This window comes from Chelonia mydas, chromosome 2 (assembly GCF_015237465.2).
Source record: "Chelonia mydas isolate rCheMyd1 chromosome 2, rCheMyd1.pri.v2, whole genome shotgun sequence".
Classification (NCBI taxonomy): Eukaryota; Metazoa; Chordata; order Testudines; family Cheloniidae; genus Chelonia; species Chelonia mydas.
In genome coordinates this window covers 2,351,840-2,378,240 of record NC_057850.1, presented here as the reverse complement: position 1 = coordinate 2,378,240, position 26,401 = coordinate 2,351,840, and the positions used below count along the sequence as shown (strand labels likewise).

Below are 26,401 nucleotides of genomic sequence, written 5' to 3'. Positions count from 1 at the left end.
CGTGTGGTCAGCCGGAGGGGGAAGCCCCACCCTCTGGGTGTGTCTGTGCAAACATTTCCCTCCCAAACACCCTGTGCTGAATCCCCCCCCGCCCCGCTGGTCCCAGCACCGTGCCAGCCGCCCCCCCGCCTTTGCGTTGCGCCGTGGGGGGCAGGGCAGAGTGGCAGCAAAAGGCAGGCGCAGAACAGGCCTGCGTTGGATCAGACGGCTGGACACACTGCAGCTGCTGCCCGTACGGGCCCCTGGCGGTGGTGTGGGAGCCAGCGCTGAGTGCAGCTGAGATCCCCGCTGTCGTCTCAGCGCTGGGCCCAACCCCCACGCCACTCGGACCCCCCAGTTCTCTCTGCAGCAGGAGAATGACCCCGATGACTTCCTCACTGCTACATCTGCTTCTGCTTCCTCGTTGGAGGGCCAGCCCTGCCCCCAGGTTCGCACCTGTGACGTTCACCTGGCGTGAAGTTCTTGGCACATTCTTGTGGAAGTGGCTAGTGGGACCTCTGGGGGCAGGAGAGGGGCACACGCGCGAGGGGAAGCCCCACACGTTTGATCGTGTCTTCCGTGCACTCCTCGCCGTTTGGGCCCGTGACCTTGCACCCCCCACGGAATGCTTTTGGGAGCTTGTGAACGGAGGAGGTTGCATTAGAAATCCCCTTCCAGCCGTAACTAGTGTGTTCTCGCGGCAGCACGGTCTAGGGACTCTGCTGTGTCTGTGAGCTCAGGTTCTAATCCTGGCTGTGTGGCCTTGGCCAAGGCTCTGTCCCGTCTGTAAAACGGCATCCCTTGACCCTGGCGGGTGCAGGGAGTCAGCCGGTACCGTCTGCTGGCATGGGGAAATGCCCTTTACGCGCTGAGCGTGAGGACTTCATCTGAAGGATCTAAAAATGCTGCCCTGAAAGAGTCTCCCCCTCCCCACTTGTTTTTAACGATAGCGTGAGCTGCCTGCAGCCGCCTCCGCCAGGCTCCGCGCTGGAGGCCGAGAGTCGTTCCTAACCCCTCTCTCCAGCCCTGCCACCGCGAACAGGAACGCACAGAATAACAGACTCCAGCCCTGAAAAGCTGAGCGGTTCCCAATGCCGACCTGAACCCCCCAGCCCCGGTCCCTGGAAGGGCTGGGCACGTTCGACGTGTCAGGCTCAGGCACCCCCCAGTCCTCGGACACGTTAGGCCTGAAACAGGACTGGCTCTGCCTGCTGCGTGACTGCTGGGGGAGCGGGCTCGTGTCACGTCCCCGCTCAGCTTGGCCGGCTTGTCTGCGCTGACTTTGTAGCTAGCGGCCCCGCAGCCTGGCAGGGAGAATGCGCTTCCCCCCTCCCAAGGACCAGCCTGTCTTTGCGGCTGCAAGGCCAGAGCCCGGCTCAGCCTGCGACGGCCTCCTGTGCCAGGGAAAGGCCATGCCAGGTGAGCCCACCCTGCTCTCTGGCCCTGGCTTGCCAGGAGCAGAAATCCCAAATCCCATCTTCCTCTGCACTGATTTACTGGGAGAGGGAAGCCAGCAAAATGTCCTCCCCGCCTGGCCCGCCTGCGTCCCAGCGCTGAGCGTTCCTGGCCGGCGAATGTGTTTACCTCCCACTCTCACTTGCCGTGGCGTGGGTTTTTCCCCTCCGATGCTCTCCCTGGCTCCTTGCCCCCACGTGGGACTGTCCCGAGCTCACAGGGTGTCTGTTTCCTTGGCAGTCGCCCTGGAGCGCGTCGGCTCTCGGAGAGCAGCCCTGGGGAGCGGGAGCCCTGCTGGGTGAGTGAATAGCTGTGGTGGGTGCTTCCTTTATATTTACGGGCCTCGTCTCTTCTGCTCTGTTCCAGAATGGGACCAGGGATGGGAATCACCAGGCTCCTCCTGGGTATGTCACAGCCCGGGCTGGAGTCTCGTTAGACGCCCCTTCTCCCCCTTTCCATTCTGACGTACGGACCCTGCGAGCTAGCGGGAGGTCTGTGCTGCGGAGGCTCGCGGCCTGGACTTGTCTGTGTTGCGCGCTGGCAGCGAGCGGGGCGCACTGTGACATGCTGACACCGAGGTTATGCTTGGGTAGGGATGGCAGTCCCAGCACAGCGTCCCTCTCTCTCCCTGGCTGCGATCCAGGGCCCGGGCTTGCTAGCAGAGAAGCAGACCTGCCAGCTTTAGCCATGCACCTCTGGGGTGAGGCCAGGGCTTTGGCGCCAAGACCTTCAGCCCCATCCCCTCTCGGGGCAGGGAATGCTTTCCTGCCTGGGGTGGGTACGGGGTGCCCTGGCCCAGCCCAGCTCCTGTCCTCCCCCACGACCACCCCCCATGTTTTGTGCGGCTGCTCCCCTGTGGCCTCACCTTCTCATTTCCGGCCTCTCGCTTTCCTTCCTACGCCCACCCGCCTGTCCTCCTCCTCCTGGCCAGTCGCCCCCGGCAGAGCCTGGCTCCGGGCAGCGGGGCCACTCGTGCTTTGAATGGCTCCCACGAGAGGCTCCGTCTTTGCCAGCCTGGAGCCTTGCAGAGAAAGGTGGGGGCCGTGAGTGCTCTGGGTAAAGTACGTTCCAGCTGACTACGCATGGATTAGCCCCCGGGATTCAGATACACCCCCGGTGCTGTTGGCTTTGCGGTTCTGCTGGTGACGTGAGTGGGAGCCCAGCACTTTCTGCGGCCCCTTGGCTCCAGGGGTGCTTCCCTCCAGCCTCTCAGAGCCAAGGGGGGCCAGGGGTAGCTTTGCAAACCAGCAGAAAACCCAGAGCCCCTCACCTGCTGCCGAAGAGGCTTAGAGCACAGTCTCCCGCTGCAGCTTTTGCTCTGCCTGGCGCTTTGAACTGATCCTGCCGCAGCCTACGTGTGTAATTTATTTCCCCAGGAAACTCAGCTCAGCTGCAGCATCTGGTTTTCACTGAGTCCCTGCTTTTTACCTTGGTCTCCAGCTGCATTTAACTGGGCCATATGGGGACCAAACAACTCGCCCTGGGCCACGCCACGGGTCTGCACTGAAGGCCCTGCTGGCTTCCGGTCCTGTACTGTGGCTACTTGCTTCCCTAGAGCAGCAATGCCTCTGTGGCCGGAGCCTGGGGCTGGCTGGGGCCGTAGAGCGCTGTGAGCCCGGGGATTGGGGGAAGGCTGTGAGCAGACACTGGCGCAGGGAAGCTAGAGGTTTATTGTGTGGCGCCGGACAGGGCTTGGAAGGAAGGGAGCTTGTGCCTCATCTCTCAACCATATTTGTTTTAATTATACAAATTACTCCGGCTTTATATTATTGTATCAATGACATGAACCACCAGCATGTATTGATCAAGCGCAGCACCTGGGACTCAGGGTACGGGGCAGGGTGGAGGAGCGGGGTATTTTGTACATAGTTTTTTCTAGTGCTGCTCAGCAAAACCCGGTGAAGGGCAGTGTCCTCACTCCCTCCGCAGGAACGGTCCTGGGTCATTCCCCAACATCAGGGCAGGGGTCCCGTCCAGGGAGTCTGTAGATCAGCTTTTCCAACCCCTCTGGTTCACTGGGCTGGAGCAGGCGTGTCCCGGTGCCGCCGGGCATGGTCCTTCGAAGTCCTGCCATCTGTGGAGCCTCCTGGAGCTCCCAGGTCCCTGTCTGCCATCTGCCACCACAGCCTGGCCAGGAAGATGTTCGGTGTGTCCGGGGTCGGCGCGTTCCCCCGGGTGCAGCTCTCCGTGGCAGCAGGGGGAAGGCAGGAATGTCTGTGTCTTTGTTTGGTGTGTGTGGCTTTTCCATCCCTCCTCCTTCCGCTCCTCCTTTCCGAATCTGTCTAGCTCCGAATCGCCGTCTTCCTGTCTCGGTCTTTACTCTGCAAAGGGGTGGGGGGAGAGGCCGAGTTAGAAAAACACACCTGGTCTAGGAGCCTGGCCAGCACCCCTCTTCCAGCAGGCATCGGCCGCCTTTGCCCCCGGGGGGTCTGCTCTCCCTAGAGAAGCCGTGGAATGGCTCCCATTGTGTTTGCCCTGGTTGCCATGCTGGACATTTAAAGGCATCACCTGGCTACGCAGACCATCTGCTTCCCGGCTTGTAGGAAGTGCTCTGACAGCCCAGTTCGCCCTGTTCCCCTCTCTGGTCTCACTCTGCCCACGATGCCCGGACTCACCTCCCTGCCCCGTATCTCTGCATCATGTCCCTGTCTTTGGCTGCCCTGCTGCCCACCTCCCCTCCTGAGCGCTCCCCCAAGTCCAAGAGCAAACGCAGTGCGGTTACTCCGCCAACCCTACAGCAAACTGTGGGGCTGACAGAGCCCCTCTCGGGACCCAGACCGCCCCCCCCCACCCCACGGCATCCTTCCCTGCATTCTGGTGCCCATTGATGTCTGCTGGGGCACGTGGGGCAGCTGGGTCAGGCCCTGACGCTGTGCTCCTTAGGGCACAGCTCTGGCCCTTGGTTTGTCTGTAAAGCACCTTGTACGCAGTCACAAAACCGGCCCAGGCGCAGCCCCTCCTTCCCTTCCCTGGGGGTGGCCAGCGAGTAATCGAGGGCGAGCGAACCACTGGCCGGGGCAGGCAGCTCAGCGAGTGCTCGCTCTACTCTACCGCTGCAGGGAGCGTGTGCACCTTGGGTGGGTCTCACCCGCCAAGGGCCGTGCCCCGGGGGTGGGGAGTCAGGTGGCAGTTCTGCATCTTGGCTCTGCCAGCTGCGGGATTCTCCCGTGTCCTCCAGCTTTCGGCAGGGTTTGCTGCACCGCCGAGGCACCCTGGGTACTGCACATGCAGCCTCTGTTCCTCCAGGGGATGGGGGAGGAGGAAGGGGGGCGTTCAGCTCCAAAATGGTCAAATTAAATTTCCCAGATGTTCAGGCCCCAGGAGTTCTTGTGCTGTCTGGAGAGGAAATGGGGATTCGGAAAATCCCGCCTCATATTTCCTCCCCTATCACCTTGCCTTTCCGCTGCCATTAAGTGCAGCAGGAACAGTAAATTACAGGCTTGAGGAGCTGGCCCATCTTGCAGATCCTGGGGTGGGAGGAAAAGGCATCCGGCCGCCATGCACCAGGAAGGGGCGCCGGCTGACTCAGGGCTCCGGCTACCCCCCTGGGCATTGGCGAGTCCGGGCCGCATGCTCGTGTCCTTAATGTTCCACCTGCAGGAGGCCTCTGCAGTCATCCGTAGCCCAGCTGCTGGGCCATTGGCCACACAAGCCCAGCACTGTCCCAGCCCACAGCTCCCCACGGCTCTCTCAGGACACTGTGGGCTAGCCAGCTATTTGGATTCACTCCCCACCCCCAGCAGCTGGGTCATCATCAGGTGCCAGGGCTCAGCAAGTGATTTAATGCCTGCTGGGGAGTGTCTGCCAGGTCCCAGCTCTGCTTGGGGAGAGCTCCGATGCCAGCTTCGCAGAGTGTGGGTTTCCCTTACGGGGCTGCGGGGGCCATGGCCTCTGTTTGTGTTACCCAGAGAATAACAGCAAATCACTTCTCAGCACGGCACCTGTGAGTTTTCCTTCACGCTGGTTACCCCCAAACCCTTCCCAGTCTCCCCAGGTCTGTTGGCTGTGAATCTGCCTACACCGCGCCGTGATGGGGAGGGTGCCGAAGCTGTTCTGGATGGACAGGTCCCAGCCCTGTCCTGGGGAATTGTCAGCCTTCCCGCCTCTGACTCTGGAGTTGGGGGAGGCGGGTAAAATACCCACTGGCCGCTGAGCTGGCGCTCAGGGGTGCCCCCACCCCAGATGGGGGGCGGTAACCAGCTCTGGCTGCTGGAAGGGTCATTCAGCCTGGAGCCAGCGCATTCCTAGCCAGGGTCTCTGCAGCACCGTCCGGCTGGGATGAGGCAGGGGTTCTCTGGCATTGCGAGGGCATGGGGTGTTGTCACCGGTAATGTGCAGGGCTCTGTGCCCCCTACCCACCCCAGTGCCTTCCGAGGGGCTGCCAAGCTCTCTGGGCCCATCACAGGTTGTAGGTTCCAGGGCATCTGCTCCTCGGGCCGCCCAGGTCATCCTGCAGCTCTGGCTCAAGGCGCAGGTGCCCAGAGGAAGGGGCCTCCCTCCTCCAGGAGTCTCCAGGCCACAGGTACCAGCGGGGAGGCCAACGCCCGGCTGACTAGGTCTGTTCTGGGCACCCCAGGCTGGGGCAGTTCCAGGGTTAATCATTTCCCCTCCTCCAGTTTGTCTGCCCCTCTTCGGAGGGGTGCCGCTGACACAGAGTGGCAGGGGGGTAAGGTCCATGCCGGCTCTGCCAGTCACCTCAGTCCTGTCCGGCTGTCCCCTTCCTGGTCTCTTCCTCCTCCTGCCCCAACTCACCCGATGGCCCTGCACGGGGAAGCTGGGTCAGAACAAAGCGCCCCACCTTTGCTCAGAAACTCCTCTCGTTTGTGCCCCCAGCTCTTCAGGGGGTGAGGCTGGTTCCTCAGCTTTCTGTGCCACTTAACCTCCTGCCGAGCTGTGGGCCCCATGCAGCCGCTCTTAGAGACCCAGCAGCTCTGGGGTGGAGCTTTCTGGGCCAGCCGAGCTGCAGATACAGAACCCCTTTGTGCTGTCTCTTGTTTCTCTTGCGGTGCCGGGCCGGCGCCCCTCTCGTCCGAGGGGATGGCGATGTAATGGCTGCGTACCCGCGATGGGTGCTTTGTGACGGGCTCTGCCGGTCTCGGTGCCGGGGTGCTAGGCAGAGCTGGCCTCTCTCTGCATCCCGGCCCATCAGTTCCTAATAGCGGCTGTCGCTGTCCAGTTACCCTGACAGATGCAGGGCCCATGGCAGCTCCGCTGGTCTTCCACATCCCAGCCCTTTGCCCTGCCCTGAACTGTCCGGGGCGCCCCACTGGGCAGGGGACTGATGGGCTGGGAGCTAAGTGATAGCCTGTTTCCTGATTTAGTGGGGGATTGGTCCTGCTTTGAGCAGGGGGTTGGACTAGATGACCTCCTGAGGTCCCTTCCAACCCGGATAGTCTATGATTCTGTCCCAGCTGTGGTGTGAGGACTGGCCATGGGAAGGCTTGGACGTGACCCATCTCTGGCCCCTTCTCCGCTCGCCAGGGCCTGTGCACTTTCTGGTCACGTTGCCAGGTCTGGGCTTACACACAGTGAATCTGCATCCCACACCTAGCATCTGACCGGGCTCGCCCAGCCCCACCCGCCCTCAGTGGCAAATCAGCATCATGGAGCCCCGCACGGCTAGAACCCGCAAGCAGCTGCCCAGGCCAGCTGCTCCTGAGGCCCGTCCCCCTGAGCCTGGCTAGGAGCCCCCCTGCTGTGAACGGGGGGCGTGGTGCCCGCCCTGGGCAGTGTGGAAAGAGCGCCGACCTGCATGCCATTCCTAATGGTTTCCAGAGCCGTCAGCTGAGCCCCCACCTGTCTGTTCGGTCAGATATGGCCCATCCAGTCGCACCTCTGGACTGACTTGGGGTCCATGGTGCATCGGGGGTGGGGGGGGTGTCTCTTCGGTCTTCCCATGTCCCTCCCAAGGGCTTAGCTAAACACAGAGCCAATCAGAAACTGCTTTTCGCGAGTAACTCCCTGTGTGGACGTGCTTGTTCCAGAGTAAGGGGGCCTCGCCTGTGAGTACATGGCCCACTGGCATAGAGCCCTGGCGGCGGAGCAGCCCCCCAGTGAGCCATGCTTTCCCACCTCGGGAGGGCAGAGGGGCCTGGCAGAGCGGGACGCCCGGCTCTGATGCTCTAGGAGGCGTGGAAGCAGATGGCAGAGTGGTTTCCCCAGTTGCCCCAGGGGCTCGGTGGGGCTTTGCTGCCCGGGGCCAGGCCTCTCTCAAGCTAGGTTCCCAGGGTGGAGGTTGTTTTCCAGCCAGTGGGGAAGGTTACAGGGGGCGGGGGCGCAGAGTGCCTCTTCACCCCCTGAAGCGGGTTTTCCAGGCCTTATTCTTGCTCCGGGCCTTTCCTGCTCCCCAGCGGCCTTTAGAGGCTGCTCAGTTCCCAGGATCTCCATGCTCCCTGGAGTGGTGCCCCGAGACCTCGCTTTCCTGGCTGTAAACTCTGCATGTGCCCCCTGCTCCATCTTTCCAGAGCAGAGGCTGACTCTCCCCCGGACCGCAGAGGCTGCGGTGCTGCATTGACTGGCTCCGAGGAGAGCCTGGGGCTTGCCTGCCCCAGGACCTGTCCCTGCCGGCGCTCTCAGCCATGCTGGCGTGTGGCTGGGATCTTGCTGGGCCTGAGGCATGGGGCCTTCCCAGGAGCAGCTTCTTTCCTGAGCTGGTGGCAGACCCAGGCAGGCGCCTTCAGCCAGGGGCCCGGCAGGGAGCTGCGGTTCTGTACAGGTCAAATCTGCCCGCAAATCAGGCCCAGCAGGAATCGTCCTGCCCCGCCCTGGGTGGCTGCAGCCCAACGGTGCAGCGCTGGCCAGAAGCGAAGGGAAATGGCCTGTCACTGGCTCAGCTCCGAGCAGTTCAGACGGTCCCAAGGTTTGGTGGGGACATGCCAACCAGCTCTGCCGTCACTCCGCCGGGGCCTGAGGACGGAGCGTTGGCAGCGTCCCTTTCTAAGTCCCTAATAAACCAGCCGAGGAACCTGTAACACTGCTTCCCCTGCTTGTCCTTGGGTGCTCAGAGCCATTTCCCTTCAGCTCTTCGGGGTTTGCTCGTGTACCACAGTGCAGTGACCCAGGGCCCTAGGAATTCCCATGTCCCCGACGCCGTGGTAGCGCGGCTCCCTGGGAGAGCAGGGGGCTATAAGAACATAAGAACAGCCACAGTGGGTCAGACCAAAGGTCCATCTAGCGCAGTGTCCTGTCTTCTGACAGTGGCCAATGCCGGGTGCCCCAGAGAGAATGAACAGAACAGGGAATCATCAAGTGATCCATCCTGTCGCCCGTTCCTCGCTTCTGGCAAACAGAGGCTGGGGACACCATCCCTGCCCATCCTGGCTACTAGCCATTGATGGACCTATCCTCCAGGAACTTATCTAGTTCTTTATTGAACCCAGTTATAGTTTTGGCTTCACAACATCCTCAGGCAAGGAGTTCCACAGGTTGACTGTCCATTGTGTGAAGAAATACTTCCTTTTGTTTGTTTTAAACCTGCTGCCTGTTCATTTCATTTAGTGACCCGTACTTGTTGTGTGATGGGGGCTGCAGCCCCCAGAGCAGGCGCAGCGCGTGCGTGGAGGCGGGAAGGAGGTGCGCTCTTTACCGAGAGCTGAGCCCTGGTTTCCCTCTCCTCATGCTGTGCGCACAAGACCCAGACAAGTAGGAATGCCATGCCTCGTGTTTTCCCATCGCTCCCTCCTGCTCTGCGCGTTCCCTTAGCTCTGCGTGTGCGCCAGGCGGCAAAGGGGGGGCAATCTGGCACAAGCCGTGAGCAGGTCGCAAAGCCAGACCCTCCTTCCCAGACCCCTGCCCCGTTAAGGAAGTGGGAGCTGCAGCCATGTGTTGGGGTGGGCAGGTCGGGGAAGCACAGGGAAAGAGCCCGCACGCCTCCCGCTTCGGCCCTGGCCTCCTGCACATTGGAGGCTCAGTCCCAGTGCCGCGTACGGCCCTGTCCTACCCCTGCAGCTAGATCTGTTTAGAGAGTGGCCTGGGTCGCCCAGCCCTGCGTGAGGCGCTGTAGCTGAGCGGGGCCTGGCCTTTTGGGGGTGGAGGTTAACGGAGGATCTTTGCAGTACGGGAACGTCTCCTGCCCTGGGTGCTGAAGTGAGAGTCTCAGCGCCCCCGTGGGAAGCCACGTCACCCCTTTGTCGGTCGCGCCGTTCATCACGCCTGTGGTGGAGACGCGGCAGGAGCGTCAGCTGGTTTGTGCCAAGTCCCAGCCCCCGGGGGGTATTTGCAGCTCTTCGGGACCCTAGACCGGGGTGAGTTACCCTGCCTGAGCTCCTCCCAGGCTTCGCTGTGTGACTCCTGCCAGCTAGCCAGCGTCTCTGTTCTGTGTGCCGCGCTCTCCTCCCCCGCCCCAGCCTGGAGCCAAGCCTGCTGGTTTCCTGCAGCCCCAGCCCTACGTGCCAAGCTGCTCCCTTTTCGTTTGGGGTGAGGGTGCTTGGAGGAGTGAGGGCAAAGCTAGCCAGGGCCCGGGCCCTCCCTGCGCCTTGCATCCAGCTCCTGTCCTGGTGGGCTCACGGCCTCCCCGCCTGCCTCACAGAGCCACCAGTGGCAGCTCTGTGTGTAGCCGTTTACAGGGGAGATTTTGTACTTGGCATGTACCAATAAAATAAATGTAAAGGTCTGTGTACACGGCAAATTCCCTTCCCGGTGGGCTCTGCAATGAGAGGAACTCGTGTGTGAGTGAGAAACGTTTTCTACGTCAGAATCTCTGAGCTCTTCCTGCCCGTGTCTGATCCCTGGCATGTGCCCGGGCAGCGACTCTGGTTTTTAGAGTGCATGGAAAGTGGGTTTATAGGGAGCTGATTTCTCCAGAATGTGGATAGCGTCATCTTTCTAGCACTCAGCAGCCAAGAGAGGTCCCTTCCACTTAGTGTCAAGCAGGCAGGCAGGTCCCCAGGATGCTGTCTTTACAACTGCTGAGAAGATTAATTTCACTTCCTTGCTATGTGCTGAAAACCCTGTGACTGAAGACTTGGTCTTTGCTGCTGAAAGCAGTGGGGAATTTTTAGAGCAAGATAACAAGCCCAGAGAGTTCTCCCGCGGTAAAATTTGCCGTGGAGACCAGGCAAGATCAGCACTTTGCCCTCACCAGGGTTCCCCTCGCATCCAGCAGCGGGATAGGTGTGTTTGCTATAGCAGGGTAGCTTTCTCCGGCCTACGTGAGAATCCAGCCAATGGCCAAATCTTAGAGAACTGTCTCGAAAAGCTAAAGGTCAAACGAGGCTGCCGCTCTCCGATCAGGGCTCGGGCATAGCTGTGCCTTTCCGTGCCTCTGGGCATGAGGTGGCTAGGCATGCCCAGCGTGGGGTTTGCCCCAAGGTGGGCGGCTCCAATGGGCCGTGGTTTATAGGAATCGAGGTGAAGGGGTAGTGCCAGCAAGAGGGGGAACTTAGCGCTGCATGAGGACGGACGGTGGTACGCAAAGCACAGGGCTAGTCATTAGAAGGAGGGTCCGTCACGGCTCTGCTGGGTACCAGGCTTCCCACTCGACAATGGGATCTTGCTGACCTGCCTCAGGGGCTGGGCTAGGAGGCTGGAAGTGTGTGGCGGTGCTCTGAGATCCGTGGCCGCAGGGCACTTGAGGTGGGCAGCAGGGGGTGGACTGATTACCCTCAAAGCATGGTGCTTTATATCTGTGCTGTGCTGCTGAGAGTCCATCTCTGTGACCTGAGTCACTGCTGGGGGGGGGCCTCTCTCTGAGGACTGAGTGGAAGTGGTCCCTTGCTGTCGTGTCCACCCCCCACTCGTTTATGGTAACAGGAGGGATGTTTGTGGGCTCTCTCCAAGGCCCCCCCAGTTGCTCATGAATCTCCCTTCCCTGTCGCCACCGTTTTCCGGGTCCCCAGAGGCTCCGTATGGGCCCCCTGCCCTGGTCGGATTGGGTAGGGAGCCGCCCCCGAAGCCCCTCTGGAGTGTGTCTGCTTGGTGGGGGGGTTTCAAACCCCCCCGGTTGCCGAGCAGGACAGATCTGCCTGGGGTTTCCTGCCTGTTTGTCCCTCGGGTTTCACTCTTGACCTGCCTTGCTGCAGCCTCCAGCCCCTGAGCTAGGCTGCTCTGTAGCCGCCCGCCCCCGCTGCAGGCTCCCTGGGGTGACCCGGGTGCTGGGACTGCCCCTTCTCCTGCCCGACGCCGGGCTGACTTTCTCAGCCCATCACTCGCTCCCCTGGGGCCCCAGGCCACCCTGGCAGGCAAGTCCTGGACTTATGTTAATGACGAGGAGCGAGAACTTCCCACCTGCTCCCTTCCAGGGCTCGAGCACCTTGGGGCAACCTGGGCAGGACCCTTTTAAAAAAACCTCTCCCTGGGGGCTGACTGCGTCCTCTGCAGATCTGCTCCCCTCCCTGCCCCTCTGACTGGGGTGTGCCCCAGCCCCAGGGCTCTCACCTGCACACTGGCCTGACAGCGGGGCCCCTTGATGCTCCCATGTGTGTGTGGCAAAGCCCTGCCCAGGAGTCAGAGCTGTCCTTCAGGTCTGTGCTGTTGCTCCTGCCTCTCTCTCTGCTATGCTAGGGGGGAGCGGGGGAGCTCCCACTTCTGCTGGGAGAGCCGGGGGGCAGCTGGCCCCACACCACGTCTCCCTGCAAGCTGGTGGGCTCGGGTGCGGGGCCGCTCCGGCTCCTCGGGGAGTCCCAGCCAAGCAGCTGTTGTGGGCGCGTGTGCCTAGTCCAGTGAGTCTGGGACCTTCTCATCGCCGCCTTCCCCCTTCTCCGGAGGAGCAGAGGCCTCGCCGTCCTGCCCTTGACCCTGGGCTGCGGAGCCACGCTGTGCATCCCAGCCAGCGGCTAGCAGCCCGACTCCGGGGGCAGCAGGTGAGTGCCGGGCATGTGAAATCACTGCCAGAGGGCAGGCACCAGGCAGACGCCACGTTCCCTCAAGTGTTCTGCCCTGCCTGGGGAGCCGCATACCCGCCACAGCTGAGACCTGACCTGGGAGACCAGAGGAGAACCGCACCCACACACTGGAGCTGACTTAGCCGGGCCCTGCTCTGCGTGCCAGGGAGCAGCGTGGCCCAGGCCGGTTGGCATGGCTGCTCTTTCTGCAGGGACATGGGTCCCTGAGCAGCCAAGAGGGGCGCGCCAGAGTGGGGCTTCTCAGGAGCATTCGGGGGGCATTGGCTTGGTATGAGCTGTTCCAAGTGCTTCTCTCTCCCACCCCCCCCCCCCCCCCCCCAATCAGGTGTCTGTCCAGCTCCCCAAAACACCACGCTCGGCAGGCATGCACTGAGCTCTCCAGGGGCTGGAGCTGGCTAGCAGGGGCCCTCGGCTCCCTCGAGCAGGTGGGGCAGAAGGGAGCCTGTGGCTGAAATGCTTAAAGCCCCAGAGATGGTCCGTAGCGGAGACCGGGCGAGTTCGCCTCCTGGCGTCTGCCTGTGCAGTGCTAATGAAGAGACCTCCCTCTGCAGACTCTCTGGATTTAAGCTCTTTATCCTCAGCCGTCCCCTGAGTCTGTGAGCTCCTAAAATTAATCTCTAGCCCCCAGATAGTCTCCCCCTCTCGCTCCCCCCTCCACCCCCTAGCTCCCCCCAGCTAGTAAGGGCAGGAGTTAGCAGCCGCCAGCGGGGGCTTTGGAGAGAAGCTAGGTATGCCGGGGGAGGCAGCGGGATTGGCTGTGTCTCTTTCTGCCTTGCCCAAGGGGTCTGGTTTGCAAGATCTCCCCAGCTAGAGTCAGGGCAGTTCCCAGCGTCACAGGGATTTCCTCCTGCTGGCTACGTTCCCGCTCCGGCCCTGCCGTCTCCCCCACGCTCGCGAGCGCCGATGGATGGCAACGGCGCTGAGCTAGTTCTAGCCCGAGGCGCCGAGCGTCCCCGGGGCGGGCGGAGGGGCAGGGTCCGCTCTGTGTTGGGTTCTCGCTGCTCCCCCGCCCTGCCTGGCTGAGGACCCCGGCACGCCGCCCGAAGGCGCAGAAAGAAAGGCCGAGCAGCCACTTACCAGCTTCCTCTGGTTGCTGAGGCAGAAAGTGCAGATCTGTTTGGGCTGCGAGTTCTCGCTCTCCCGCAGCGGGGGGCTGCTGCTGCTGCTGTGGTGGTAGAAGCCTGGGGTGGTGTGGCAGGGCTGCCCGTCCCCGCAGGCCTCCCCGAGCAGCAGCACGTTGCCCAGGTGGGAGATGTAGCTGGAGGCCAGCCGCAGCGTCTCGATCTTGGAGAGCTTCCTGTCGGCCGGCTCGGTGGGGATGAGCGTCCGTAGGGCGGTGAAGGCGGTGTTGACGCTGTTGGTGCGGTCGCGCTCCCGCGCGTTGGCCGTGTGGCGCTGCCGGGGCTCCCGGTTGATCCGGTTGGGTTTCTTGCTGCTCCGGCGCTTCCCGCCCTTGAGGCCGTAGGTGCCGGCGTCCAGGTGGTAGGGCTTCTCCTCGGAGCCGGAGCTCTCGCTCCCGTTCTCCTCGTCCTCGGAGAGCATGCTGATCTCGGGGTAGAGGTACCGGCTGGGGGCCGAGCGCAGCATGGCAAAGGACATCTCGGGGCGCACCTGGCAAGGGCAACGGCGAGACAGCTCCGCCGGGAACGGGCTCCCCAGAGATCCTCCGGTACCAGGACAGCTCAGCTCCACTCGCTCATGCTGCCTCCGGCGCTGAAAGCTCTGGAGCCCCGAAGCCGGCGAGCCGCCGCCTGCCCCCGAAGTCTGGAGCGCCTCCGCTGGCTTTCAGAGCAAGATCCGGCTTCGCAGCCACGGGATTCCTTCCCCTCCGCTCCTCCAGCCTCGGCGGCCCAGAAGGGGTTAAGTCCGCTCACGGTAACAGCTGGCGTTTCCTTTCTGCACACATGTGCAGCTGAAGGCGCTGAGTGTGGCAGGAGCCGGGAGCTTTATAGCACCAGCCAGTGGTCAGCCAGGCCCCTCCTCCTGCTCCGCGCAGGCAGAACTGGATCCCCGCACATTCACGCCTACCTGAGCTGCCTCCGGCTGGGGCTGGGGAGCGTTAACCCTGAGAGCACGGGCTGGGCGGGGAGCGGGCCCAGGGGCGCTGAGCGCTCGGCCCAGCCGGTCTGTGGATTTCACGCGTTGACTCCCGGCCTCGACTCTGCTTGGAGCGCATGCACACGTGTGGGTCCGCACCGTGGAGACGGACACGTGTGCCCGTCGAACCGTGTGTGCGTGTGCGCGTGAACGCACTCTGCCTCTCTCCCCTGGGGAATCTGGCACATCCTGATACCCCTGTGTCCGATGTGAGGCCCCGTCCGTCCTCGGGGAGCCCTCGCAGGGGTCCAAACGTAGCCTCCCCGCCGGAGGTGGCGGCTGGGTGGGGGTGGTGCCGTACAGCAGCCTGCGGGGGCTCGTGAAGGGAAGGGGGTTCCCCCTGAGTGTGGAGAGGGGGGGATGGGCTGGGAGCTCTTGGGGAGAGGGGCTCTGATTGCTGGGGAACCGACCCCGCAGAGGCTCCCCCTGCTCCCTGCAGTGTGACCAGATCCGTCCTGCTGCTGCTAATGGGGCAGAGAGGGAGCGTTAACCCTCGAGGAGCCAGCCACTCGCAAGGGCTGCGCAGAGGCCACGGCTCCCGCTCAGCGCACGCTGGCCCCTTTAAGTTCCTCCCTCGATGCAGAGCTTGGCCTTTATGTCTCCATCAGCAGGCTAGACGCCTGCCGGCCTGGAGCCCCCTCCTGTCCTGGGGACACGGGCCAGGAGCACCTGTTAAAGGAACAGACCTCGGAGGCCAACCCGCTACTTCCTTCTGTGCACCAGACTTGCAGCACACGCCAGCACGGTGCGCACGCCACGGTGTGCCAGGGACACCGGGGTCCCTGCGGCAGGGATCAGAGCCTCAGCTGGGCGCCAGGACTCGGTCGCATCCTTAGGGAGCTTGCAGACGAGCTCTGGTGAGCCCCAGGCCCTGCCTCGCTCCAGGAGGGTGTCTGCTCCCCACCTCGCTGGCGCCACCAGCTGGCTCATGGCGGGGGGCTGTGTCCTGGTTGCAGGGTCCTGAGCAGCCACGGAGCAGTTAAAATGTGCCAGTGTAACTCCCCCTCGTGCACACCCACCACCCCTGGGGCAGCAGAGGGGCCTTCCCAGCCTGCCTGGGGGTGTGCTGGGCCCGCAGTGAAGGCTCCTCAGCTGGAGGGGAAGGAGAGGCAGGAGCTGAGCAGGTCAAAGCCAACCCCTGGGGTCGACCCCAGGCAGAGGTGGATTAGGGGCCAGAGCAAGTGGGGGCCCCTCCCCACCCCTTTGGCCTTCAGTCCCCCCCGCGCACCTGCCAGGGAAATGGGGTCACGGTGCAGGGGTTTCCCCTGTTCCACGGCAGGAGCACCGGGCAGTCGGGGTGTGGGCGTGTCCGTTTTTCTGGGGGCCCCCTAATTGGCAGGGCCCCCTGGACACAGGCACCGTTGGCCCATACAGGAATCCACCGCTGACCCTGGGAAGGGAGGAGAAGCCGGAGCAGTGGGCCAGGCTGCCTGCGGGGAGTCTGCCAGGGCTCCAAGTGTGCACCTCCCCACGGACCTGCCCCACTGCTGGGGGTCGCAGCGGGAGTTGTGTGGGAAGGAGGGTGCAGACAGCAGGGGAGGACCCCGCCTTGCTGACTTGGGGTTCAAGTCTTGCTGTGACCGGCATCTCCAGAGGAAAAGGCCAGAGACAACGCTGGACCCCCTCTCTGCAGATGCCTGGCTGGGCCCCGCGCTGCTCAGCCTCCACCTGCTCCCGCCGGAGACGCTGGCCTGGGTGGGGATCACGTCTGGCGGGCACGGGGATTTCTCTCTGCAGTGGCTGGGAGCCAGCCCGTCCCTTGGGCTCCAGCCAGGCACTGGAGGCTGAGGCAGTAGACTCCCCCCTGCGGGGCCGTGTCTCTGCGCGTGCCGCAGGGCCCTGGCTCCCGTCTGCAGAGTGACTCTGCCTGAAGGCCAGGGCTGCTTAGTGAGTTCCCAGGCTGGGGTTAACCTGTGCGTGGCCTCCCGAAAGGGAGAGCCCTTTTACCGGGCCTGGGGCCTGTACAGAGAGCTTGGGGCAGCCACGGGGGCTCGCAGGATGCTGGGATATCGCTAGGGATGGGGGGTGCCCAGAGATCCTGGGCCGGACCTGGCTTGCAAGGACCAGATTTTTACTGGTAAACGTCGATAATCCCAGACTTCACTGGGCGCACCCCCACCGGCACCAGGCCCAACTAGGTAGAGGAGCAGGGCTGCCGGAGACTGCATGTGAGACTGACAGTCACCATGTCTGCTGCCAGGACATAACTATTATCTGACTCCCCCTGACCCCCGTCTGAACCCCACTTCCCTTGCTCAACTGGGAAAACGTAAATCCATGACAAGCTGAACAAGTGCTTGGAAATAGACGGTGTGATGAAGTGGCACGGTTCTTAATGTTTCCTCTGAATACTGTAGGTGTGCCTCAGTTTCCCATAGGCAGTTCTTAAGTCTCTAGGTGGTGAGATGGGGGGTGTAATTGTTGCAGAGCAAAGGGCCAGGGTACATAAATGGCCGACATGCTGTCTCCTGGCAACTGATGGCCTGGGCCCTTCCCCCCGGCAAGGTGAGAGCTACAGGGTTGGAGAACAAAGGAATCCGGTGACCTCCTGGCCAGGGAAAGGGACAAAGCCCAGAGGAGGGGGGGCTGGGGATAATTTCAGTTTGGGGCTGGCTGGGGACGAGGAGTGAAGTGCAGACGTGGTTGTCTGGCTCACTGCCCCCCAAAATGGACCCGGCTGAGGGGTCCTGTTCTCTGTACCTACAAGCTCTGTGTTAGCTCATGTTCCTGTCATCTAATAAACCTGTGTTCCTGGCTGGCTGAGAGTCCCATCTGACTGCGGAGTTGAGGGGCAGGACCCTCTGGTTTCCCCAGGAGCCTGCCTGGGCGGACTCGCTGTGGGAAGCTCACGGAGGGGTGGAGGATGCTGAATGCTCCGAGGTCAGACCCAGGAAGGTGGAAGCCGTGTGAACTGTGTGTCCTGAAGACAGGCTGCTCCCAGAGTGGAGACTTCACCAGAGTCCTGCCTGGCTTCTTAGGGAGCAGTTCCAGAGCATCACCCGGGGACGCTGGGACAGACGGCTAGCCTGCGTCGAGAAGCTAGCGACAGGCATTGTGGTGACCGGGCGGCAGGGGCCGCACCTCGGGCTCGGCCTAACAGCGAAACGGGGGCAGATGCAGAGCAGCCGTGCAGGCTGGGAAAGCTAAGCACGCCCCCAGAACTCTGCCTCCTCCCTGCAGGAAAGGCAGAGCCCCTCAGCACACTCCAGTCTGGAGGGCTCGGGGCCCAAGCCCAGTCTTCCCTGCTCAGCTCATGGGCTCCGCCAGAGCTGCCCCAAAAGGTGGTCCCAGCCGGAGGTGAGTAAACTCTGGCAAAGAAGGGGTAAGACAACGATGCGGAGAGCGTGGTGGATTTCCAGATGTGGGGATGGGGCCTGTGAGCTGTCCCAGGGCGGCTCTTGTCTGACACCAGGCAGGGGTGCGAGATGGGTGCCCTCCGGGGTCTGTCTGCAGCTCAGCTCAGGGGTGCTCTGGCCTCTCCTGTCTCTAGGGCTCAGAGCCTGCCAGGTGGGGCACCGTGTAGTGGCCGATGGCCGGCGAGAGACCTCCCCTGCTGCTGGCCAGGCTGGCCCCTTTGGGAGAGGCGCCGGTGCAGTGGGTGTGCTTTTTTCTCTGGGCCTCCCTCCCTGATCGGCCCCGGGCTGGCTTCTCTCTAGTGACTTCATCCTGGCCAAAGCTCGGAACTGACGTTCGAGCTTCAGTCACCTGGCGCAGCATCGACCACGCTCGTCTCCTGGAAGTCGGTTCCCCCCTTGGCTTCCACAGCTCCGTCCTCTCCAGGTTCTCCTGCCTCTCTGACGCTCCTTCAGCGTGTCCCTCGGAGGCTCCTCCTCACCCCCCTGCAGCCCACAGGGCTCCGTCCTTGGTCCCCGTCTCTCCCGGCTCCTACTCACACTCACACCATCCAGCTCTGTGCTGGGACTCGCAGAGCTGCCTCTGCCCCAGACCTGCCAGCTTCTGTCTCAGCCCATCTCTCTTTCCTTGTGGATGTCCAGCCATCACCCCCCTCAGCAGGGCTCAGACAGAGCTCTTCATCGCCTGTCCTCCCCACAGCCTCCCTTCTACCCCACCGTCCTGCCCGTCACGCCAGCCTGGAACCGGGGCGTCTCGAGGCCTCACAGCCAGGCTGTGTCTGAGTCCTGCCAGTTCTTTCTGTGGAGCATCTCTGGGATCCGGCCTCTCCCCTCCGTCCACGCAGCTAAAACGCTCCCCCAGGCTCTCACCGGCTCACGTCTCGATTAGTGCAACCTCCGGCTCTCTGGCCTGGACAAACGCAGCCCGGCCCTGCCCGGCAATGCTGCTGCAGAGCTCCTTCTCCCGGCCTGCTGCTTGGACCGGGTCACCCCTCGCTTCGCCTCCCGCTGCCGGCTCCCCTGCTCTGCCACGTCAGACACGAGCGACTTTCCTGCACCGTCACGGCCCAGCCCCGCCCGACCTGTCACCTCGTTCGGTGCCGTTCAGTCCAGGCTGCCAGCCTCCGGCGCCCACGGCTTACATTTTCAAACAAGCCCTTTCGTGCTTCTCCCAGGTGCCCCCCAGTGCTGTGGGATCGTTGCTGATCCGGGGGGCCTGGTAGGACTCTCTACATGAGACTCCAGCTGCGGCCCTTACTCCTGGGGCAGAGGGAGACGCCCGTCTGGCTCCGGCCCAGTGCTCGGTTGGCCCAAGGGGCGCCCCCACCCCAGTGCTGATAACGGACTGGGGGGGTCTCCGGCCCCTTTACTACCCACACAGTTGGAATCTCTGTCCACGGCTCCCCCAGCTCAGGGCACCCCGCCCCCCCACCCTGTCCCATGAGCCGCGGTGCCTGGGGCAGGTCATGCCCCCCAGCCCGACATGGAGATTGTCGAAACTGCCCAAAAGAAGGCCAGGGTGGTCACACTTTGAAGATCACAGAAATGCAACTCCCTCTGGGGTGAATGCAGCCGCTGTATGTGAGCCATGCAGCAGCCCTACGCGCAGGTGGATTTAAAGAGGCTGGCGTCCGATTACCAGCGCTGGAATCAGGCCAGGAGCTGGAGCTAACACACTGATTTCCAGAAACTCTGCCTCTTTAACAAGCACAGATGCCAGGACGGGTCCCTCACAGCACCCCGTCCCCCTGGCACCGTCCTGCACGCTTCAAGCAACTGTCTTACCATCCCCCTGATTGCAAATATCAGGCGAGTCTGTGCCTTTTACATGCTCCTCTGGAGACTGGCGTGGCCTAGCAAGGCCCTGCGGTGCCGGCTGTGGCCCTCCGCCTTTGCCGTAGAGTGAGCGAGGCCCGGCGTGTACTGTTGCCACTCCCGGAAAGCAGAGGGTTGCTGCTGTCTGATCAGCAAGACAAACGAAGTGCAGCTCTTGGGTTCCCAGCAGGGATCCGGGATCCCTGTGTCTTCGTGACCAGACACTCTTCCTGGCCCTTCGCTAGTCGCTTGGCAACCTGACCGCTTAGAGGGAGTGGGAGTCTGCGTCCCACCCGGGGCCTGGTGTGGGACCTTCTCCACGGGAGGCAGCGGCTGTGCGGCAGTATCTGGTGGAGTCCGGAAACTCCCTGCTGGGATCCCTCCCCTGCCCCAGGTTTTAGCTGCTGTGTGGGGCGATGCCTTTCGGGCTGCCTCTCTGGCTGGAGAGGTGCTTGGGGACAGTCCCCAGGGGGCAGCTTGGATTGCTTCCTCGGAAAACACAAATGGGACCAGGGTTCTGAGAAAGCTCCCCGGAGTCTGAGCCTTTCCCCACACCCAGGCAGGAGTGAGGGGCCCAGGAGCTGCAGTCCCTCCCTGGGTGGCAGGGAGCATGGGAGATGGATGGCCGTTACCCCAGCCAGCACCCCCTCCTGTTGGGCAGCCGCCAGTTCTATCTAACCCCCTTCTTGCCCCGCTACCGAGCGTCGTTCTGAAGGGCAGGGCCCGCTCAGCCACCTCCCTGGATCCTGTTTTCCTCTCGTCTGTCTGGCCCTGCAGCCCTGAGTGCCAGCACCGAGCCAGGCCTGTGGGCTGTCCGTGGCTCAGAGCGCTCGCCCCGTCCCCTCTCCTCCACGTGGACCGGATATTTTCAAGAGAATGCTGGGGAAAGAATCTTTCCTAGGACGCTTTCCAGCTGCCAGGAATGTGCGCCTAGGAATGCCTGGGCCCGCCCAAGAACAACTTCCAGCCGTGAGGCTGAGTGACAGCAGCCTCACGCGGGGGCTGCCGGCCGCGCCGCCCGCCCGCCCGCTCGCTCGCTCGGGGATGTGTTAACTACACAGGGCGCGGCCGAGGCCATCTGAGAGCGAGCGTTTGCTACTGCTGGCTGCCGGGCCTGCTCGCTAGAGGGATGTGTGCCGGGGCAGACCCACTCGGCTAGTGCTGAATGGGGCTTAGAACAGTTAGCGACACGCAGCTGGGGGGTCACAGCTTGGCTGCATCCCGGGAGCCAACTCCTCAGCACCCCCACGAGTGCCTGCCTCTGCCTGCAGCTCTGCCCCATGCGCCGGGTCTGAAGCGCCGTCACAGGGCTCAAGGTGCAGCGTGTCTGGCTGGCCCCTTTCCTCCCAGGGGCGTCCCCTCTTTAGCGCAGGAGAAGAAGGCTGCATTGTGGCACTTGGGGCCATGCTGCGGCCCCTCCAGTCTGTTACCCACCTCCACTCCCAGGGCAGAGATCCTCCCAGCGCAGCCTGGTCCCGGCCGGTCCGGTCTGTGCGCCATAAGCACCGCCTAACGCTTTGGGGGAGGGGAAGTGGTCCCAGAATGGGCCAGCGTGAAGCATAGGGGCAGTATAGGGGGCTGTGGACTAGGACAGGGCTGCAGGTCAGCAAGGACATACACTGGGGCTGGTCTGTGAAACCCCTCACTCGTCTGTGGGGCCAGGAGAACACTGGGACCATGGGGCTTGTCTTGGGAGGGGAGGAACTCCCGGTACATAGATGTTAATGTTCAAAGGGACCATTACGATCTTGTCTGACCTGCGGTCCAGGGAACTCCCCATGTCTCCTGCCTCCAGCCCATCCATCACTCCTGGCTGGACTAGAGCAGATAGTCTAGGAAGAGACACCCAGGCTGGATTTACAAACTCCAAGTGGTGGAGAATCCACCGGGCCCTAGGTGAGCTGTTTCAATGGCCCTCGCTGTTACAAATCTGCATCTTGTTTCCAGTCTGAGTTTTTTACCTTCAGCTTCCAGCCCCTGGATTTCCTGCCAGGCTAAGGAGCCACCTGTTGGTGGAAATCTCTTCCGAGTCGGTGCTTGTGGACCACGATCATGTCACCTCTCAGCCTTCTCTGGGATAAGCTAAACAGACTGAGCTCCAAGTCTCCTTGTGACTGGGTGAGATCAGGGTCGCTGCTTGCCCTGGCTCCATTCTCCAGCCTGCAGGGCCCAGAGAAGCTCCTTGCATCTCTTCTCCACCGCACCCTCCACGGGTCTTCAATTTCGCTCTTTGCTGAGGTCACCTTGGGCCCTTTTGGGTCCTCCCTGCCTACTCTGAGGCAGACACGCGTCCAGCAAGCTCTCTGCCTGCATCTCAGCCCCCCTGATTTCAGCTGCTGCCTGGGATCAGATGGGCTCCCGGATTCCCATCTCTTGCTCTGCAGAGAGTAGCTGGCTTTGCCCCGGCACCTCACAGTGCCGTGTGCTGGCACCTCTGTAAGCTCGTCCTTTGAGAGGACACAAATCCGCCTGAGTTCGGCGCTCTCCTTGGCCTGCCCAGCCGCTCCCCAGGAGCCTGCGAACCAAGACCACGGTCAGCCATCGACAGGGGCATGTCACCATCGCGTCTGCAGCTCCTTCGAACGCGCCGAGCGCTGGAGCCCTGGAGCGCTGCCGTGGCCATGCTGCCCTGCCTGGCTGCTACCCCCAGTGCAGGTACGCCAGTGAGATCTCCTCCCCGGGGCAGATACCCACGGGTGTGCCCCACCCTGGGATCGTCTGGGTCTCGCTGCACCAGCTGCAGGGCACATTGCCCAGCTCATCCCCCCCACCAGGAAACAGCCAGCGACGGCCTCCTCCCTGCCTCGGCCAAGGAACGACAGCCCCCGGCTCCCCGCCGTTGGTTTGGTTCTGGCGTTGGAGTCGGGGTCCGAGGACCTTCCCCAGGAGCTGCTGCTGTGTCGTTGGTCCAGGGCCCTCTGCTCTGGGACCCCCCACCGCCAGAGGCCAGGGGAAGCCAGAATGGGCACAGGGCGCCCTGGTTCCCTCATCACTGTCTGCAAGCAGCATGGCCAGGCTGCTGAAGAGGACAGTGCCGGGTGGCGAGCTGGAGCTGCCGCTGCTCGCTCTGTGCCCGTCTCCTCTCACCCACCTCAGCCCAGGTACCCCGGAGCACGGGGGCGGGCAGCGTAACACCCACGTCTCTGCTCCCCTCGAAGCCGTTGTTTCTTCCTGCGTGTGCAGCAGGCGGCTCCCGTGGCCCAGCCGTTCCTGAGTGGGAAATTCCTGGCCGAGTCCCAGCGGGGCCGGAGCACGTCCGGTGCTGACGTGTGCTTGGAGCGTGATGGATGTGGCCCCAGGGGCTGCTGCTCTGCCTCCGCGGGGCCCCTGGCCTCTTTCCTGGGGAGGCTCTGTTGTGCTGCACGTGTTTATGGGGACCAGATGGTGCAGCCGAGTGAGCGTTGCCCCTGACTGCAGAGTGTGGGGCGCAGGTCACGTTCACACCTTCCTCCCGGGGGGGGTGCGACGGGGAGCCACGGAGTCTGCTCGTCAGCCCAGCTCACTGGCCCCCTCCTCGCTGGGCAGCCTGTGCCCCATAGAGCCTGTGCCCTGCACCACTGGGGGGCTTGGTCCTTAAACACCCCTGCTTCACTTCCTGCCCCGGAAGCTGCTAATTGGGGGCTGGCTATGCTCAACCCCGGGCCCGCCAGGCGCCTCCAGAGGGGGCAAGCGGGAGCCACCGCTGGCCCCGCGCCTGGCCCAATGCAGAGAGCCAGTGGGTGGGTTGGAGGCAGGTCACAGCCATTGGCCTATTGAATGCAATGGGGTGCTGTCCTGAGCTCCCCGCAATGACAGGGCACCAACCACATCCCCCCGCTGCCCTCTCCTTTAGATAGTCCCAGCCGGGTCCCAGCATGCAGTGCTCCCTTGACCGAGCGGCGCAGCTGCATGGCATGCTGGGACCTGCGGTCTGTGTTATGGACGAGGCCGGCCCCGGGTCCCATGGGCTGCGCTGGGCTGAGCGAACGAGGGTGCGGCTGGGAGGAGGGGGCTGTCCGTGTTCTCGGTACGGTTAATTGTGTGTGTTCAGAGGCACTGCCAGGTGGGATCAGAGCCGAGGTCCAGCTAGCCCGGGCTCCAGGCTCTGATGGGGGCCAGCCCCAGGGCCAGCAGAGGAAGGTGCAGGAGCCCCACTGGAGCAGATGTGCGACTCTCCCCGCACTGCGTGCACGTGTGTGTAACCCAGCGGCACGGCCATGGTCGGTCTGTCTCTGGACGGCCGTGTGCGGGCGTGCAAGTGTGTGTAACCCAGCGGCACGGCCGTGGTCAGTCTGTCTCTGGGTGGCTGTGTGCGGGCGTGCACGTGTGTGTAACCCAGCGGCACGGCCGCAGTCGGTCTGTCTCTGGGTGGCTGTGTGCGGGCGTGCAAGTGTGTGTAACCCAGCGGCACGGCCGTGGTCGGTCTGTCTCTGGGTGGCTGTGTGCGGGCGTGCACGTGTGTGTAACCCAGCGGCACGGCCGCAGTCGGTCTGTCTCTGGGCATGTCTGCCCATGTGTGCCTGTCTGTGCAGGCGCAGGGGGAGCGGGCCTGGCGGCTGAGGCCTGGGAAATGAGGCACGCTCCTGTGTGAGGGACTGGTGCTGGAACGTGCGCGGCTGACCAGCCCCTGCCCCTGCCCCTGCCCCTGCCCCTGCCCCTGCCCGTGTGTTTAACAAGCCTGCGAAGGCCAGTGGGGGACCTCCCTGTGCTGCGGGTAATGAGCGCTCTGCCCTCGGCTGCAGCCTGGCCATGGTTTCAATCAGGAAGCCGTTAAAGGCCTTTAAACTCTCCCTGGTGGGGTCAGTGAGGCGTGCCAGGTGCTTACCTTGATGTTGTTTCCCCGGCAGGCAGCGGAAGGCTGGGAACGCTCTGTGGCTGAGGGGGGGTTGCAGGCATATCGCCCCCAGGGTTCCTTTGTTCCCTGTACATCCGTAGTGAGCAGGGATTGCTCTGCGCTGCTAATGACCCAGGGCAGGACGGGAGCCCCTGGAGCCATCTGCAACCTGCAGAGCCCTGGGGGAGGGCACCACATGCCCAGCATCTGCCCAGGGCCTTTGGCATCCTTTGGCCTGGCTTGGCTGCTGGCAGCTCTGGGGCTGTCAGTCTCCCTCCACTGCAGGGACCTGTGGCTCCATTCCCCCGCCCAGGGCTCTGCATGCTGCCGGCGGTGCGCTGGAACGAACGCGGCAGCCACGGAGCACGGCATGGGGGAGCCAGGCGCACCGGTGGGTCAGAGCTGGGATTTGCTGCACGTCCGCTGGGAGGGCACAGAATGGCTTCAATTTCTGGAGAGAGAGTCTCGGCTGGGCGTAGGACCCTTCTCCATTCCCATTCCCCTGCAGGGCAGGCCAGCTGGGGCGAAAGGGTGGGGACTCGCTGGAGAGAGTGGAGCCGGAGGGCATGCCAGCTGCCAGGGAAATGATGCCCGGGGTGTTTGCAGCTGACCTGCTGAGCGGTGAGGCCCGCAGGCAGGAGCCTTTCCTAGGGGACTCATCCCCATCTGCACTTGTGTTGGCTGCAGAAGTTTCTGCAGAGAGGGTGCTGACGCTGCGGCCGGCTGTCTCCTACACGTGCACCGGGGCTCCCAAGAAAGCTCCTGGTGCTCCCTGGGCTGTCGAACACAGTCACAGCCATCTTTGGGACCCTGCAGCCGGTCAAGCCGATAGGTCCCCGCGGGTCTTGCGCCATCTTGACCAGGGTTTCTCAAGGCAGGCCCAGCAAAAGGAGAGAAGCGAACCTGGGTCTCTGCCCAGGCAGAGCAGAGCAGAGCAGAACGCTGACCTGCAGCCAGCCGGAGGGGTGGGTGGGGAGCGAGGGCTGCCAGCCGTCCAGGTTGCTGGGGTGGAGGCGGGGCGGGCGCGGGCACATGGGTGCAGTAGCACGTGGACCGAAGGGGGAGGAGGTGACGGTGGTGCTGTGATGTGCTCAGATGGCGGGATGGCATTACACACGCTCTCCAAGTACAACCGTATGCAGGGAATGCTCACCGAGTGCGTGAGCTTCTGGAGGGCTCCCCCAGGGATCGATGTTTGGCCCTGCGCTAGTTAACACTTCGATCCGTGACCTGGAAGAAAACATCAAACCATCCCTGGTTCCGTTTGCCGATGACTCGGAAATGTGGGGGAGTGGCAGATAACGAAGAGGCCAGGTCACTGACCCAGCACTTGGGCTCGCTTGGTGAACTGGGCGCAGGCAAACAAAACGTGTTTTCATCTGGCTAATGTCAGCGTAGCCCTCTGGGGACAGAGCAGGCTGTACTTCCAGGATGGAGGGCACTGTCCTTGGAAGCAGTGACTGAAAGATTTGGGGATGGGGTGATGGATAATCAGCTCCCAGTGCAACTCTGTGGCCAAAAGGGCTACTGGGATCCTTGAATGCATAAACAGGGGAATCTCGAGGAGGAGCAGAGAGGTTATTGTACCTCTGTATCTGGCCCTGGTGCAAGCGCTCCTGGGATCCTGGGTCCAGTTCTGGTGCCCAGGGTACAAGGAGGGTGATAAATTGGAGAGGGGGTGCAGAGAAGAGTCAGGAATGATTAACTGGTTAGAAAGCCTGCCTTAGAGCGAGAGACTCCAGGAGCGCCGTCTGTTTTGCTTAACTAGGAGCTGGTTAAGGGGTGAGTTGCTCACAGTCTGTAAGTACCTACATGGGAGCACACATTTAATCGTGGGCTCTTCACGCTAGCGGAGAGAGGTCTGCCCTGATCCCGTGGCTGGAAGCTGACGCTAGACACGTTCGCGCTAGACGGAAGGCCTATATTTTGAATAGCGTAATTAACCCTTGGAACGCCTTACCAAGGGGGGGTGGATTATCCATCGCTGGCAGAGTTTCGATCAGACGGGCTGTTTCTAACAGCTCTGCTCTAGGAGTGGTCTGGGGGCG

The 26,401-nt window shown here is 62.8% G+C and overlaps 2 protein-coding genes across 4 annotated transcripts in view; one reads left to right on the top strand and one right to left on the bottom strand.

Moving 5' to 3' along the window:
- BOP1 (BOP1 ribosomal biogenesis factor) overlaps positions 1 to 26,401 on the top strand; it is a 104,643-nt gene that overhangs the window by 67,168 nt on the left and 11,074 nt on the right. The window lies entirely within an intron of this gene.
- SCX (scleraxis bHLH transcription factor) lies at positions 3,127 to 14,279 on the bottom strand. The gene is made up of 2 exons (XM_007068848.4): positions 13,353 to 14,279; positions 3,127 to 3,755 (listed from the first exon to the last, which is right to left on the bottom strand). Exons 1-2 carry the CDS (start codon positions 13,872 to 13,874, stop codon positions 3,717 to 3,719), a joined length of 561 nt encoding a protein of 186 aa, XP_007068910.2. The 5' UTR covers positions 13,875 to 14,279; the 3' UTR covers positions 3,127 to 3,716.

What these genes read in the sequence shown, in the direction of transcription:
- SCX (XM_007068848.4), bottom strand. Translation starts at nt 13,874, where the DNA reads ATGTCCTTTGCCATGCTGCGCTCGGCCCCCAGCCGGTACCTCTACCCC. An exon ending in TCAGCAACCAGAGGAAGCTG is followed by an intron (nt 3,756 to 13,352) that starts GTAAGTGGCTGC and finishes ACCCCTTTGCAG; the next exon opens with AGTAAAGACCGAGACAGGAA.